General features: G+C 51.1%; 1 protein-coding gene across 1 annotated transcript in view; it reads right to left on the bottom strand.

The window, feature by feature from the left end:
• Window positions 1-4,125: 4,125 nt before the first annotated feature.
• The window catches only part of Zmynd8 (zinc finger MYND-type containing 8), a 102,344-nt gene continuing 90,746 nt past the window's right edge, over window positions 4,126-15,723 (bottom strand). Inside the window, exons 20-24 of the mRNA XM_029535731.1 lie at window positions 14,252-14,491; window positions 12,544-12,704; window positions 11,633-11,699; window positions 6,953-7,036; window positions 4,126-5,642 (exon numbers count right to left, since the gene is read on the bottom strand). Coding sequence (XP_029391591.1) covers window positions 5,494-5,642; window positions 6,953-7,036; window positions 11,633-11,699; window positions 12,544-12,704; window positions 14,252-14,491 — 701 coding nt within the window. The 3' untranslated portion in view covers window positions 4,126-5,493. The remainder of the gene's footprint in view (window positions 5,643-6,952; window positions 7,037-11,632; window positions 11,700-12,543; window positions 12,705-14,251; window positions 14,492-15,723) is intronic.

Here is a 15,723-nt window from a genome sequence, read left to right on the forward strand (position 1 = left end):
GAGAGAGAGAGAGAGAGAGAGAGAGAGAGAGAGAGAGAGAGAGAGAGAGATTGAACAGCAGCTTGTGAACAGCTGTTCAGCCTGAGTTCAGCTGGGCCCAGCATGCAAGCCTGGGCGAGACCACCTCACTTCCCAGCTGTGAGGCCAAGAACTAGTCATGGCACCCAAACCTCAGTTTCCCTCTTGGACATTTTAAGTTATTTCCCAAGGGCTGTTCAAAAATCAACGGGCTGTGACATTAATTCAACAGAAAGCTGGCAGTGCCCTGCTTAGAAGGTTGGGAGACCTGGTCAGAAGTGGCACAAAGGATTCCTCACTAGAGGGGTCACTGGAGGCTGTCCTTATCCAGCTTCACTTCCTGTCTCAGGTCTGCTTCCTGGACACAATGTGACCACTGCCGGCTCAGATTCCTGCTACCGCCCCTCACCACCCTATGGACTGCATCCCTTCCCAAACCTTGAACGAAATGAGCTCTTCTCCCTTACCTTGGTTCTTGTCAGGGATTTAGTCACAGGTAGACGTAGCGTTGGGACACATCCTTTACTTAAGTTCCATGAGCGCGTTCTCCGGCCATTCTTCCCCCACCTTCGGCCTCCGTGTGACGCTTAGGCTCATTTGAATCCTTGGGCTCAAGCAATCCTCCTGCCTCAGTCTCCCACCTGAGCAGTCCTACGTGCAGGCACGCACCACCACGCCTGGCTGCCACATGTGTTTTTAATCACAGAGAGCAGCTTAGCAGTTTAAACTCTACCGCTCATGTAATCGGATTAGTGCCTCTGAGAAATGCGGTCTCCCACCACCCCCATTTTATAGCTGAGGAAACTGAAGCCTTGAGATGTGATGTTCCACACGTTTGGAACCAAAGCTGGCCCCGCCCAAGATCCACCAGATCAGCCTCAAGCTGTTGCCGCCCCTCTCCAGATGGAAGGGGTCAAGAGCTGAAACCTGTGACTAGCATACAGCAGGTGCTTAATGGACGCTACAAGCAGGTTTGTCATTGCAGCTCTCCCCGAGCTGTGTCAGATGGTCAGTATGCGACTTTTGGGGTAGTGCACAGCCGCACACACTGGTTCACAGAACACATACGTTCCATTAGTCTATACTTCCCCCACAAACTTTGACCCCAACTATAGTTGGGTGCCAGCCTGGTCTACAAGCACCAACTGCCCACAGCAGCACGACACACCCACTAGAGCAGGGTTCACACCAGCCACCTTCACACTCAGTTCACTTCAACAGCCAGGTCCCCAGCACCTCTTCTTTTGCCTCCCTCGACGCTTGGTCCTGCCTTGGGGTTTTTCCACTAGGAGGGCCTTCCTATCAGCATCTTGGCTCTTATGACTCACCGCTCACCATGGTCACCCCTCGAGCAGCTCTGGAAAATCGTGCTGGCCAAACCCACCTCAAAGGGCTGATGTCATTCCAAAGGGGTGGGGGGTGGGGGCGCGTGGCATCCAGGCATTTATTGGTTTTCTTTCTAGGTGCCCTTAATACTCAATCATCACTAAGAATTGTTGCCTGAGGGGCCAGCAGGATGGCTCACTGGGAAAAGGTGCTTGTTGTCAAGCTTGGTGACTGGGGTTCAATCCCTGAGATCTACATACTAAGGAGAATTCCACAAAGTTGTCCTAGCTCCTCCACAGACAGACAGACAGACAGACAGACAGACACTATACACACATACATTAAGTTTCATAAAAGAGATGCTTTAAAAACAATCCAGGAAGCCGGGCGTGGTGGCACACGCCTTTAATCCTAGCACTCGGGAGGCAGAGGCAGGTGGATTTCTGAGTTCGAGGCCAGCCTGGTCTACAAAGTGAGTTCCAGGACAGCCAGGGCTATACAGAGAAACCCTGTCTCGAAAAAAACAAACAAACAAACAAAAAACAGAACAATCCAGGTAAGTTTCTTGCCTCCTGGCCTTGGGGGGATGGGTGTCCAGATGTCAGATCCCTAGAATGACTGTCCCCCAGCCATGCCCTCCTCTCTGCCCTACTAACCTTCAACAACTGGAACCACCTAGAACATGATGTATGCAGTTGTCTCCAACAAGGACACTATTTCTATGTGTACATATACCAGCCACATTTCGGTTATGACTGTGTGACCCATGCTTGACTTAACAAACTGCTGCACTAGATAATGAACGCTTGGCACCTTCAGTTCTACTGTCCCCAGTGGTCTCCCTGAGCCTATAGGCTGCAGTTATGCACATGGCCACCAGGTGGCGAGGGAGACACTGGCTTGCATTAACTGTTTTGGCTAGCCAGTTTCTGCCTCGGTTCCCCTGCCTTCCCCTGCTAAGAGGAAGGAGGGGGTTGTGGAGGGTTCTGTGAGTTAAGATTTGTAGTCTGGCATCTGAAAACACTCAAGACTTGGGGTTTATGTAGCTCCATAACAGGTACCTAGTGTGAGGCCCTCGGTCCGAAGTTATCACCAACACCCTCTGCCTAGCGCAAGGTCACAAGAAGTCTGCAGCTGTGCCACAACCTGTGTCCCCACCTACCTGCCACACACTGACTCTCTCGGGCTGCAATCGTGACTCCAATGAGACCAGAGCACGCACGGCGATGCTGGGAGAAGATCTGCCCACCTCACAAGGAGGCAGACTGTGAAGATTGTCCATGTGATACAACACATGTCCCCAGTATAAGGAATGGCGACATTCTGGCTCTGTAATCAAAATTCCAATTAAATCCAAGCTTGCTGGGAAGTGTGTCCAATGTCTTATTTGTGTATACAAAGGGAGAGAGAAGTCTGCCCCGTGTAAATGCTGGACGCCGAGGGGCATTCGAGGACACTGGTCAAGGGTGGCTCCAAGGGCCTTTACACCACCCCATTCAAAGGGGTTATGTGACTGCATTTGGCAGTTGAATAAATGATAAAAATCAAATGTTGCATAGTAGCCGGGCGTGGTGGCGCACATCTTTAATCCCAGCACTCGGGGGAGGCAGAGGCAGGCGGATTTCTGAGTTCGAGGCCAGCCTGGTCTACAATGTGAGTTCCAGGACAGCCAGAGCTACACAGAGAAACCCTGTCTCGAAAATAACCCCCCCCCCAAAAAATAATAATAAAATAATGTTGCATAGTTTGTCCACTCATTTATTTGAGCTAGGGCCCTGTGTAGCTCAGGCTGGTCTCAACCTCATGACCTCGCCAGGGGTGATTGTGAAGTTGTGATTCTCCGGCCTCTGCCTCTCAAGTGCTGAGGTGACAGGTGTGTGCCACCTTGCCTCGTTTTATGAAATGCTGGGGAGCAAACTCAGGGCCTAGTACAGGCCAGGTAAGCCCTCTTCAAATTGAGTCATATTCCCAGGCTAAAATTCACAGTTAAAAACAAAAAAACCCAAAAAACCAAAAAAACACCATTTTCCCTACCCGTGAGTGGACACCTCAGTTGAAGTCTCTATCTCTGTGGAAAGCTTGGGGGATGGGGGCTCAGGACAGGACGGCCTAGGGGTGGCTTTCTGAGGGCGGCCCCTTAATAACCCCTTTAACTCCTGGGGACACAGAAGGGAACAGGCCAACCCTTCCCATCACAACACACACCCAATTGGGACCCACACATGAGCATTTGCCCACACGGTTACCACCCATGCCCCAGGCCAGAGATATGAGTATCTCTACCCAGAAGGCCATGGGAAACTTCAGCCTTTGAAGATGAACTTTCTGACCTAGAGCCAAAGGCTGAAGCTCTCACGAAGCCTGGCCTCAGAGGACTGCAGCTACCATGGGCGATAAGAAAGTCCCAGTTCAGGCCACGCCCCTGGAGGGTGCCCGGGACCTCAGGGGAACCTGTCTCTTGTGGCCATTCAAACCTAACCCAGCCACATCCTGACCCACGGGAGACTGGCATGACCAAACCCTTTTGCCAAAACGGTTTAGTTTTAAAAAAAGGTTAAGAATCTGAAGAACTTGGGAAGTCAAAGGGGGAGAACCCAAAAGATCATAACTGCGAGAGAACACTGTTCAGTCATGAAGAAACGCCATCATCAAAAAAGATATTTAAGTTTAATACAAATTTTATACAAAGAAAATGTGAAAAAATACTTCCATATGCTAAAAGCAGTTACGCTTCCCAAATAAGGCCAGCTAGGCTAGATTGTTTTGTTTTGTTTTGTTTTGTTGACGACCGCAATTCACAAATTTTCTCTCTCTCCAGTTTTCTTCTAGCATTTCTTCCTTTCTTCTCTAGTAGGGGTAAACTGCCTGGACAACGCGCAGCTTGGCATTCTCTTATCAACAATGAAGAGAAGGTAAACCGAGACTAAAATGTACAACGGAATGTACTGGAATGATATACAGTTAATTTCTTTTTTCTGATATACACACATCACCTTTTTTGCTTCGATCGATGCTCGTTTTACACAACATACAAAATGGAACTACAGCAGACGTAGCGTTAACGGACAGCATGTCGGGTCCTGGCTTTCTCTCACACTGCCTGTGTTTCATGCTTACATAAAAACGTAGAACTCCAGCAGATAAATAATACATACATGCTCCATCCCCGGGCTGGCGTGGGCTCGCGTGGCCTCGCCGTTCACCTTTGCCTTTTGAGTCCTTGCTTCTGAGAAGCATGTCTTCACAAATCCGTGTGGGTGCTTATGGGAAAAAAATTCAGCCTAGAGAAAGGGTCTCCCCGCACGCACAGATGCCGGCTGGCTGCCTTCCCGACGCCCCGCCCCTGCATGAACGCCGGCCTCTGGCTGCGTTCGCGATGATGCCCCTGCTTCGCAATGATGCCCCTGCATGAACGCTGGCTGCTGGCCGCTGGCTGCTTTCGAAACGCCACGGGGATTGCTCGCGTGGACCTTCCATAGACAGGAGGCTGCTTTGCCCCTTCAGGAGCCATAGCTGGAAACATGCCACACACACACATACACACTTCTCTCTGTGTCCTTCGAGCCCAGCAAGCAAGAGTTTCCTAGCATCGTCTTGTAGGGTCTGTGAGGGGTGGATGGCTTGGTGTGGCGGGTCTAGGGCAGCACAGCCTGAGAGCCCCCAATCCTGGTGTGCCGCGGCGACAGTGGCTCCCTCCCCTGGGTATCCAAGGACAAGGGCCTACGTGAGAATAGCAATCCCTGGGCCCAGCCCTGACACCCAGGTGAGGCCAGCGGGCTAACTAACCAGCCCCTGGATTATCAAAACATTCTTTTAATTGTAGATTTATATATATATATATAACTTGCTTTTCTTTTCTGTTTTTTTATAAGTTAAGGTCAGTATAGATATGAAAAGGAAAGGTACGCTAGGTCAGTGACATCACAAGTGTACCTACTTACACCTAAAGTGTTTGGCTCACAGGGTAGAGCCGTCCCAGCCAAGACCAGAGCTGGGATGGAGTCAAGTCCCTGTCGAGCAGCCAAGCCCACGGGCAGAGCCTGAGTGTTGGGAATTCTAAAGGTGGCGGTTCTCCAGTTTCTGTTGTTTCCTGTGGTTTGGGTGGTTTCTTCCCCCCTACGGGGAGGTGCTCTGGCTCACGATGCACCCCTAGTCCCAGAAGGCGTCTAGCCGAGATTCCCTGGACTCTTTGGGCATGAGGCTCTTCGTGCTGGTCCCTCCACTGTTCTCAGAGCGGGATGACGCTCGCTTCTCCTCGCTGCTGCTCCACAAACCTGCCTTGCTGCTCCGGGAATGGTCTGTGGAAGAAAGGCAGCACGTTCAACTCCCCTTCCCACCTTCCTCAACTCACCCCCCACCCCACCCCAGCCGGACCATGCCCACAGCTGCCCCTGAGATCCCAGGGCTGTGGCCGTAGAGCAAAATGAGGACAGCTATAGGCTGACTGAGGTGTCACGCTTGCAGAGAGTGAGGTCAGCGAGTGATGGTGTCCAGTCGACAGGGAACCCCTGCCCTGTTAAGAGACCAGACTATACCATGGGGGCCCATGCACCTTGCCTCTGACCTCGGCTCTTAGAGAAAGACCCTCAGAATCTGGCATTTGTGGTCTCCTCACAGAACTCCTGATTAATTTATAAGCCTCACATCCAAACCGGGAAGAGATTGTAAGAGAAGAAATGAGGGCCAGATGAGATGGCTAAGCCCTCCTGGACACTGACTCCGTGGACTCCCAGGAAGGACCATGTTAGGGATCAGTGACAGATACAGACCCCCAATGGACACCTGGGATGGCTTTGAGGTCACATGGGCAGCAAGTTAGGTAGTGGCTGAGGAAGCCAAGAGAAGCTAACAGAAGAGCCATAGAAGCTATCGCCGAAGAGGACAATGGCCCTATGCCGAGGCTTTAATGGCTGTCCACTAAGACCCCTTTGCTGCTCCCAGATTCTGTAACTTTCCTGAGCTGTGGAGCGTCAAGCTTCAGATGGAGCAGGGCCAGCGAGGAGGGAGCACTGCTGCCCCTGGGGGACTGCCCTTCTTACTGCCTGTTCACAAAGCACATAAAAAATAAAAATAAAAAAAATAAAAAAGCTCTGGCTGCTTTTATATTCAGCCAGAAGGGGGCAGTGTTCTAAAAGGACAATCAAAGTTCCAAATGGTCTTCTATGTGAGCTCACATTCCTGGCAGTTAGGCTATAGAATCTTCTAGAAGGTCTCTGAGGGGGTGGCATGGATACAGTCACACATCACCAAGCTCTTCCAGCTGTGGGGAGAGCCAAGATCAGTGGGGACATGAAAGAAACAGAACCTGAGATCCCAAGGTCTGTCTGTAGGCCTGAGCCTCTGAAGGACTGGGCCCAGGATGCAGGATAACATGGCAGATGGCGGCAGGGGAGCTAAGACAAAGCAAAGGCTCTGAATGGCTCAACCTATAGCAGTGTGCAAAGGCAGCAAGAGGAACAGACAAGGAGACTGACGGCAAAGCAGAGGGAGACGACACTCAAAGCACAGGACACGCCCACACGGACTCACACAGACACACAGAACATGGCTTCTGCATGCCAGGAGTGACTCTCTCCCAGCAGCTCCCCGGAGACAGGGTCATACTTACACTTCTGGGCTGGGTAGTTGGGGTGCGGCTGGTGGTCTGTAGTGGTTGGGGTATAGGCAGGCTGCTTGTCACACCTCTTGCTAACTGAAGAGAGCACAGGTAGCCTTAGAATCCGTCACAGCTGACATTGCACACAACCCCGGGGGCCGACACCCACGGCTAGCTTCATGTAGGCCACTCAACTGGGTGTGGTGACTGGGGGGGGGGGCTTTAAAAACTCGTGTAAACCACAAACAGGGTTGCTGGACACGGCGCCACATCACAGGGAGGAAGGGGGACATACAGGACACGCGGGGACATAAAAGCAGCCCCGTACTTGGCAAGCCACAAACGCTCAGGATTTTGAAAGCAAAATGTTCCGAACCGCAAGCTCTGGCAAAGCCTGGTTCTAGCAGGGAAACGGAGGCTGGGTTGAGGCGCGCTAGGGTGACAGGCACCACAGTGCAGAGCAGAGACTGACGGTCTGGGAGGAAGAGGAAGGCGAGCAAAGGGGCCACACCGAGGACAACAGGGGACAGCAACTGGGAGGGACCAGCTGACTAAACCCTAGGCCACAATAAAGGGCCATCCACAAATCCTCAGAAAAGCCGAGTGTGTTCACCACCTGTCACCCCAGCCCTCGGGAGGCTGAGGCAGGAGGACCATGACTCTGAAGCCAGCCTTGGCTATGGAGCAAAAGTGCCTAAAACCCTAAAACTGTGAAACGGAGGTAGTGCGTACGTTAAAGAATGTCCTGAAGACTTTGGGGCTTGGGGGGACAGAATCAAGAGGAGGAAGAAATGGAGACAGAAGTGTCACCTCAGTGGCCATGTGCCTAGGTGCTGAGTGGCATTACAGTTAGTGCAAATGAACCTTGGAATTACAACTTAGAAAAGACAGCAGACCACGCATGTTCTCAGTCTGGATGCCAGCAGGCCACACAGAGAACGGGGGCAAGCTGCCAAGACCCCTGATGGCTGGGAGGAGGGCGGGCTCACTCAGTCAAGTGTGACCGGACCACAGAAAGCAATCACAAGTCAGGGAGGCGAAGGTCACTGATACATTCTAAAGAAAGCAGACCTGTGGAAGTCCCCGGAGGGCCACCACAGCAGTGAAGACAGGCGGAGGACAGACACCTTGCTGGCTCTAGTCTAGCTTCTGTGCTTGTATGCAGGGACATTCTGTTTAACATGACTCCGACCGTGGGGAGTCCTTGCCCCCAGCAGGCATGTAGCCCTGAGATCAATCCTCAATACTACACAAAAGGCCTGGGGAAGTGTGTGTGAGGGGTGTGTGTGTGTGTGTGTGTGTGTGTGTGTGTGTGCATGTAACATGTAAGTGTGAGTATACATGTAACATGTGAGGGGTGTGTATACATGTAACATGTGAGGGGGCATACATGTAACATATGAACATATGTGGCAGGGGTATACATGTAGCATGTGTGAGTTTATGGCTGTATATGTAACATGTGTGTGTACATGTAAGTGTGTGTGGGTATACATGTAAGTGTAAGGGATGTCAGGGTGTACATGAAATATGTAAGTGTGAGTGTGCACATGTGTGTGGGTGTACATGTAACATGTGTGAGTGTGTACTTGTCTGTGTACATGTAACACTTAAGTGTGAGTGTGTGGAGTCTGGAGGTCAATGAATGCTTTCCTCAATTATTTCTACTTTTTTTTGTCTGAGTCTGGGTTTTTCAAACTCATGTCTGCTGGGATCATGGGTGAACGCTGCCTCACCAGGCTTTTTACATGGGCCTACATTCTAGGCCTTCCTGTTTGTCCCTCTGAGCCACCTTCTCTAACACCCGGCCTCATTCTTTACTCCAGACTCAAGACAAGGCGTGTTCTGAAATCTCCACCCGCCTGGGTACTGTCTGAGATAACATATCAGAACATGTCGGAACATGTCGGCTGGACTGGAGCTCACGCTGAAGAACTGCAGCCTAGCACATGCAAGGCTTCGGGGTCTGTCCCAAACATCGCACCCGTGCCCAGCACTCTACGAAAAAATAATTATAGCAATAATAAACCTCACAACATTTAGACTTCTCTATGCCCTTGTCAATGGCTTCATCTCTCTCAAACTTTTTGTTGTTTTGTTTTTGTTTTTGTTTTTTAGATGGGTCTAACTATGTAGCTCTAGATAGTCTGGAACTCACCATGTAGACCAGACTGACCTCAAATTCACAGAGATCCACCTGCCTCTGCCTCTGGGATTAAAGATGACAGACGTGTGTCACTACGCCCCGATGGATGGCTCCATCTCTAAAGACATGGGTGACATGCCAACACAGTAGCCAGATGGATGGGGAGAGTGAGGAGGGAGATGGAGGCGGGATGGGATGCCACGGAGGCTCTAACTGGGCTGGGGGAGCAGAGTGGACAGGTACCAGGTTGGGCTGCTCAATCCGGTAACCACAAACCAAAGTCACAATGACCTAAATGACCTGAAGGGAAACGTCCAATCCCATCCCTCAGCTCTTAGTCACATGAGCCCAATGGTTTGACATCCATTTCCAGGACAACATAGACCTGACCATCACTCTTGTCTATCAGTGATGAGAGGCGTGGCGTGGAGATGCAGGTGAATTTATCACCTCTCCCCAGAAAGATGGGAGGAGGGGGGCAGCTTAGCAGCCAAGGACAGAACAGAGAGGCAGGCCAGGGGTGGAATGGCCTGGCTGAACAAGACAGATTGTTGGCAGGTCTGCTCAGCACAGCACCTGAACCAGATGCTCACAGGGATGTGGGGACAGGGAGAGCCAGGGAGGTGCTCTGACAGGAACAGACAACCCGTACATAGGGAAGCAGAGGCCATGGCAGGGACTTGGTAAGGTGACCGAGCAGGTGAGAAACTATGCCCAAGGTGATCAAGACTTGTGTGTGTCACCATGGGAGGAGTCTGTCCCCCTGGGTGATGTGCTCCCACTGAACTCTCGGGCTCAGGTGCAGCTTGAGGAAAACCTGGGAAGCGGAACCCAGGAGACTCCATTATCAGAGCTTCTGATGGGAAGAGTACCAGGGAGACACAGCTAGAGGGAGGGGCTGAGAAGTCGTCAAAGGCCACACGGTGCGGCCTGGACAACCATCTCTGGCTTCCACTGACAGCGACTTTGTGGAGCTCCACACTGCGCCTGGCACACTAGGGAGGGGACACCTGCACAGACGCCCTGGCTCCGATGCCATCAGCTAAGCCACCGCTTCCTTGGAACTCACGGCTCCCTCCCCAACACCCAGCCACTTCCTCCTGGACCTAAGGTCTCCCTCCACTCTTCCCTGTGACCCAAGATTCTCTAGGTCAGAGGGCAGCAAATGGAACCCCCAGGCCCTCAGCCTCTTCTGCAGGCCAGGGTTTGCTGGGGTATGGCCAGCCATGCGTCTGGCGGTTTGCTCTGTGACCTGAAATGGCCACCAGGTCAGCACGGACCTGCTAGGGGACGCCTCAAGGTCATTCCTCAACAGCACTCCTCAGCTCAGCCTTCTCTGTAGCACGCCAGAGTCCACAAATGGTATTTCCTAACTTGGATACTGCCAGCTCCACTCTGAATTAAGACATCCCTAAGGTCAGCGTTCTTCGCCTCACTCAGTTCGTGGGCTTCTTTGCTTTTGGGGACCGAGTTTCACTCTGTAGACCAGGCTGCCCTGATACCAGCCTCTGACCCCTGAGTACCGGGATTAAAAGTGTGCACCACCACGCCCGGTTTTATTTTAAACTTATTTTCATTATCATCATCACTAAAAACTGGGAAATCCATTAAGGCATCTCTGCAAACATGATTTAAAAAAAAAAGTATTGTTCCATGCTAAGGGTATGAAACTGGTAGAATCCAGTCCACTCTGTCTTTGCGAAGAGCAGAATTCAAGCCAGGAGAGGAGGCACAGGACCGTTACCCCAGAAGCTGAGGCAGGAGGAAGGTGAGATCAAAGGCCACAATTCAATCAAAACAAGCCATGATGCTAACAAGGTCACGGAATGACAGAGCACCTGAGCCTAGCAACACACAGGAACAGCCAAGGGCAGTAGGGGACAGTGGGGGACGGGCTGCTCTCTTCACCTCCATCATTGCACTCCCAGTCTGTGAGTTTAGCTCCTCCCTACCACCAGCCCCCTCCACTCCTGCGGACCACTCCTGTCTTCCTTCAGACAGTGGCAGTCCTCCATGCACCTACTGTGCACAAGAAAAGCCATAGGTTTCAGCCACAGGAAATCAAGGAGCAAAAAAGATCTTGGAGTTAAGAGAGAACATCAAATTGGCAAGGAAGCCATGGCTCTGAATTCTGGGAATAAGTTCAGAAGAATATAGGAAAAGACACCCAAGGCTCCCAGGAAAGGAGGGAGGCTCAAACTCCACAGCACCTAGTACTGGACCCCGGAGGAGGCTCGACACAGAAGTTCTGTTCATCACTGTCTTCATCACTAAAGGTTTGGGGGTCTTCATCAATCAAATATGCCCGAAGGACCTCGGACACCTGAACAGATCACCCTGTGTCCCCTTGAAGGGTGCCCTCATTAAACACGACACATGTGGGTGACCAATACAAGGAGGCACCCGTGTAACACCTCGCCTAGCCACACCTCCACCCAAATCCATCCAAGGTATCCAAAAAAAAAAAAAAAACCCAAACCTTTGACTTCCCCCAACATGACGAAGGGAAATAAAAAAACCCATGTGGCCACCAGGGGGCGACATACCAGAGCCTTGGTTGGAGCCTAAGAGCATGGAGGAGGGCGTCTCTCTGGAGCCGGAAAGATCCAGGGTCTAGAAATATAAACAAACAAAAAGATGAGCCCATAGAACCCCAGGGAATCGCGGGATGGCTCACGGCTCCCCCCCCACACACACACACACCCTTAGAGGCCTCTACTTGGTGATCAGACAAGAGCCAGGGCAGGTGGATGGCCACATACCTTATGCCAGATCCAAGCACTGGAGTGGTCCCCTACTCATCCCTGTCGCCTTGGCTTCCACTACATTCACTACCTCCCCAGCTTCGCTCTCAGACCTACCCAGTACCCTGCTTTGCAAAGAGGGTATATACTGCTCAAAAACCTTTTTACTTCATGTTAAGTCTCTTACAAGGCAATACTGGATACGGTTTTTTTACTGACCATCTAACGATTTGGGCTCTTGAGATACACGGCTACAAGTGCAGGCAAAGAACCGTAACCATGACCCTTAACATGGACCAGGCATTCAACCGTTATCACATACCCTATAGGAAGCAAGCAGCTGAGAGCCCTATGGTCCAGTGTCACAGCACTGACCACACGTGGCCACTTTCATCCCAAGTTACTTTAAAATAAGCAGGTCCTGGGTGGCATCAGCCACACTTCTGGTCAGTGACATGTGGCTGATGGCTTCCAGGGTCGCAGGAGACCCTCAGGGGGAGCAAGCACCCTTCTGAACTTTGAGGAACCCCACAGAGCAACTGAAGGTCTCACATATACACCACCCCGGCTCTCCGTGTTCTCACATGGAGGGCACACTGGCCATAAGGAACCATTTCCCACCCAGATGAACCCGAACGGCGAGGGACATCCAGGGGTGGCAGATACAGGACAGAGGCCTTGGCACAATTGACTGTCGGCGTGGGGGTTCTCACCGAGTTACTGTCCTTGCTCTTCTCCGCTGGCGCCTCTTTCTCTTTGGGGGTGCTGGCCGGTTCTGAAGGTGCTGACTGTGTGTTGGAGGAGTTGCCCTGCGATGACTTATTTCCTGTGTCTGTGCTTGCCTCGGCATCTGCTTCCTGCTGAGGGGCGGTCGCTGGGGACCAAAGAGAACAAGGAAGTCATGAGACGCTTCAAGCCCTGTGGGAACCTCCAGGAGCCCAGCTTTAAAACCGCTACCCCTCAAGGCCCCTACAGCTCAGTCCCAATCCAACCCCGCCGGGCTCCATCCCTCCCAAACCCACCTAGAGATTTCGCATGGGCCTTCGACTCCAAAACCCAGAGCTCCAAATGTTATTTGCAAATAGACCTTTTCATACTCAGCAATTCAATTTTAAAATCATTTTGCGGGGCTGGTGAGACGGCTCAGCGGTTAAGAGGGCCGACTGCTCTTCCAAAGGTCCTGAGTTCAAATCCCAGCAACCACATGGTGGCTCACAACCATCCATAACGAAATCTGATGCCCTCTTCTGGAGTGTACAGCTACAGTGTACTTACATATAATAAATAAATAAATAAATAAATAAATATTAAGAAAAATAAAATAAAATAAAATCATTTTGCTGAGAACATGTTCTCCAAGCAGAGGACACTTGTGGGGAGCCAGGATGTGACCACCTTTCAAGGAAGCCTGCAGTCTTCCTCTATTAGACTTTATTAACCCAGCTGAGGCAGAGTGAGAGGGACTGGCATCCTTTGAGAGGGGCACAGAACGACTGGGTGAACAGAACAGTGGGGAAGAGTTAGAGACAGAGACATCACCATACCACAAAGAAAGTCCAGCTTGCAATGTCAGAGACAAACCATATTGCAGAAGTACCCACACGGAGGCCTCCCCCTAACGAACATCACCAAACACGGTGGCAAGTACCCCAGAGTCACTTGATCATAAACCCTAACTACCCAACATAAAGTCACTGCAACTGCAGGTGGTGTTTCCTGCTAGCATCCAAAAGGAGGTAACGATTGCCCAGGCAGTCTCGATAACCAAGCAGTGAGTCTTCAGCAAACACCCCCCCACCCCCGGGCTCTCCGCATTCTCGAATGTCGGGCACACTGACCATAAAGAACCACTCCCCACCCAGGCAACTCCAGATAGCAAGGAACACCCAGGGGTGGTCCCTTCCTTAACTCCTTTCTTAACCTAAGAACTGGGATAGCATCCTGTATGAGGCAGTGGACCATTATCACCTCAAAGAACCTCAGAGGTTCTAGGGGCTGAGAGATGGCTCAGAGGATAAGAGCACTATACTGGCTGCTCTTCCAGAGGTCCTGAGTTTAATTCCCAGCAACCATCTGTAATGAGATCTGGTGCCGTCTTCTGGCCTTCATGCAGACAGTGACTTGAAAGAGAGAGAGAGAGAGAGAGAGAGAGAGAGAGAGAGAGAGAGAGAGAGAGAACGAGAACACACCATAGAACCACTCTCAGCGCTAGATCACTCGCTTAAAAGCTCCACTAATTTGGCTATTGAAGGCTGTAGGCACTGCCAGGTTTTGAGATTTAACTTCACATCTGCTTCTCTTGTATATCAGAGCAACAGTTGTTTATGAACAGAACTGGCAAAAGCCTGGGCAAGCGTTTCTTAGCACCCTGGCCGGGAGGCTCCCACCACATAGCCCCTGAGATGGGCGCCCAGACATTACCCGACTGGGTACAGGACTTCATGTGCTCGGGCCAGTGAGCCTGCTGACAGGGATAGTCACAGTAGCTGGTGTTCCAGCAGCAGTAGAAAATGGCCTCCTTCTTGCAGTTGGCACACCATTGCTTCTTCTTGGTCTCGTCTACCGCCTGCTGCTTCTCCAGCTCCAGCTGCTTCTTCACCTCGGCGATGAGCCGATCCCGCTCCTGTTCCAGGCTCTGTCGCATCTCGGCCATGGTCAACTCTGGTGGAGGAGGAAGACACTAGCTGCATCACGGACCCAGCATAGGATGCCAGGCATCAGACCCCTAGCTTCACACAGATCTGACCTAAGTCTTGACTTGGAAATGGCTCTGCTAGCTCGGTGGCCCTGGGACAGTCAGTAACCCAGCTGGGACATTTATCACTAGAGTCCCATAGTCTGCCATGGTATCAGTGACATGCCTAGTATGTTGGTGACAGGAGACCCCAGTGAGGTCATCCTGAGTAACCCCAAGTAGGAATTCCACAAACCCTCCAAACGATTCCAACCAATACTCAAGTCACTTTTGATTTTTGTTTTCCCTGTCAATCAAATACATACACAGCACCTACTGGGTACGAACTTGGTCCTAAGCACTTTGTACCAACCATAAGCACTGTTGTACTATCAAGGGTAAGCGCTACCATCCTATTTCACTGATGAGGGAACTGAGACACACAGATACAATTTTCTCAGAATCCTGTCTTGAGGGATGGCATAGGGGGTTTTTGGAGAGGAAATCAGGAAAGGGGATAACATTTGAAATGGAAATAAATAAAATATCACATATATAGATAGATAGATAGATTATAAAAGAAAGAAAATAAAGAGCAAGAAGCTGAAAAAGAAAAAATCCTGTCTTGAGACACAAAATGAAACATGAGGGGATGCTGTGGCCAGTTGTTATGGTAACGGGGGAACGATCAAACCACTGATTCCTAAAAAAACCCCAGATAGTATACACATTTACAAGTGACCCTTACATTGAAACTAAATGCGTCCTCTAGTCCTCATCTTGAATTAAAAAGGCGGGGCAGTGGTGGCGCACACCTTTAATCCCAGCACTTCGGAGGCAGAGGCAGGTGGATTTCTGAGTTCGAGGCCAGCCTGGTTTACAGAGTCAGCTCCAGGACAGCCAGGGCTACACAGAGAAACCCTGTTGGGGGAGGGGGGACCAGCAAAGGGCCACATGTGGCTCAGATGGTAAAAATACTTGTGGCCAAGCCTTAGATCCTGAGTTCAGTCCCCAGGTCCCACGTGAAGGTGGCATGAGAACACAGTTATCTTGAGGGGAAAGTGGGTTTGCACCCCAAGCGCATCTTCTCCAGGCTAGGCCCTGGTTCCCTGTACTGGCTGGTTTTGTGTCAACTTGACACAGCTGGAGTTATCACAGAGAAAGGAGCTTCAGTTGGGGAAATGCCTCCATGAGATCCAGCTGTAAGGCATTTTCTCAA

This window comes from Mus pahari, chromosome 3 (genome assembly GCF_900095145.1).
Source record: "Mus pahari chromosome 3, PAHARI_EIJ_v1.1, whole genome shotgun sequence".
Lineage (NCBI taxonomy): Eukaryota > Metazoa > Chordata > Mammalia > Rodentia > Muridae > Mus > Mus pahari.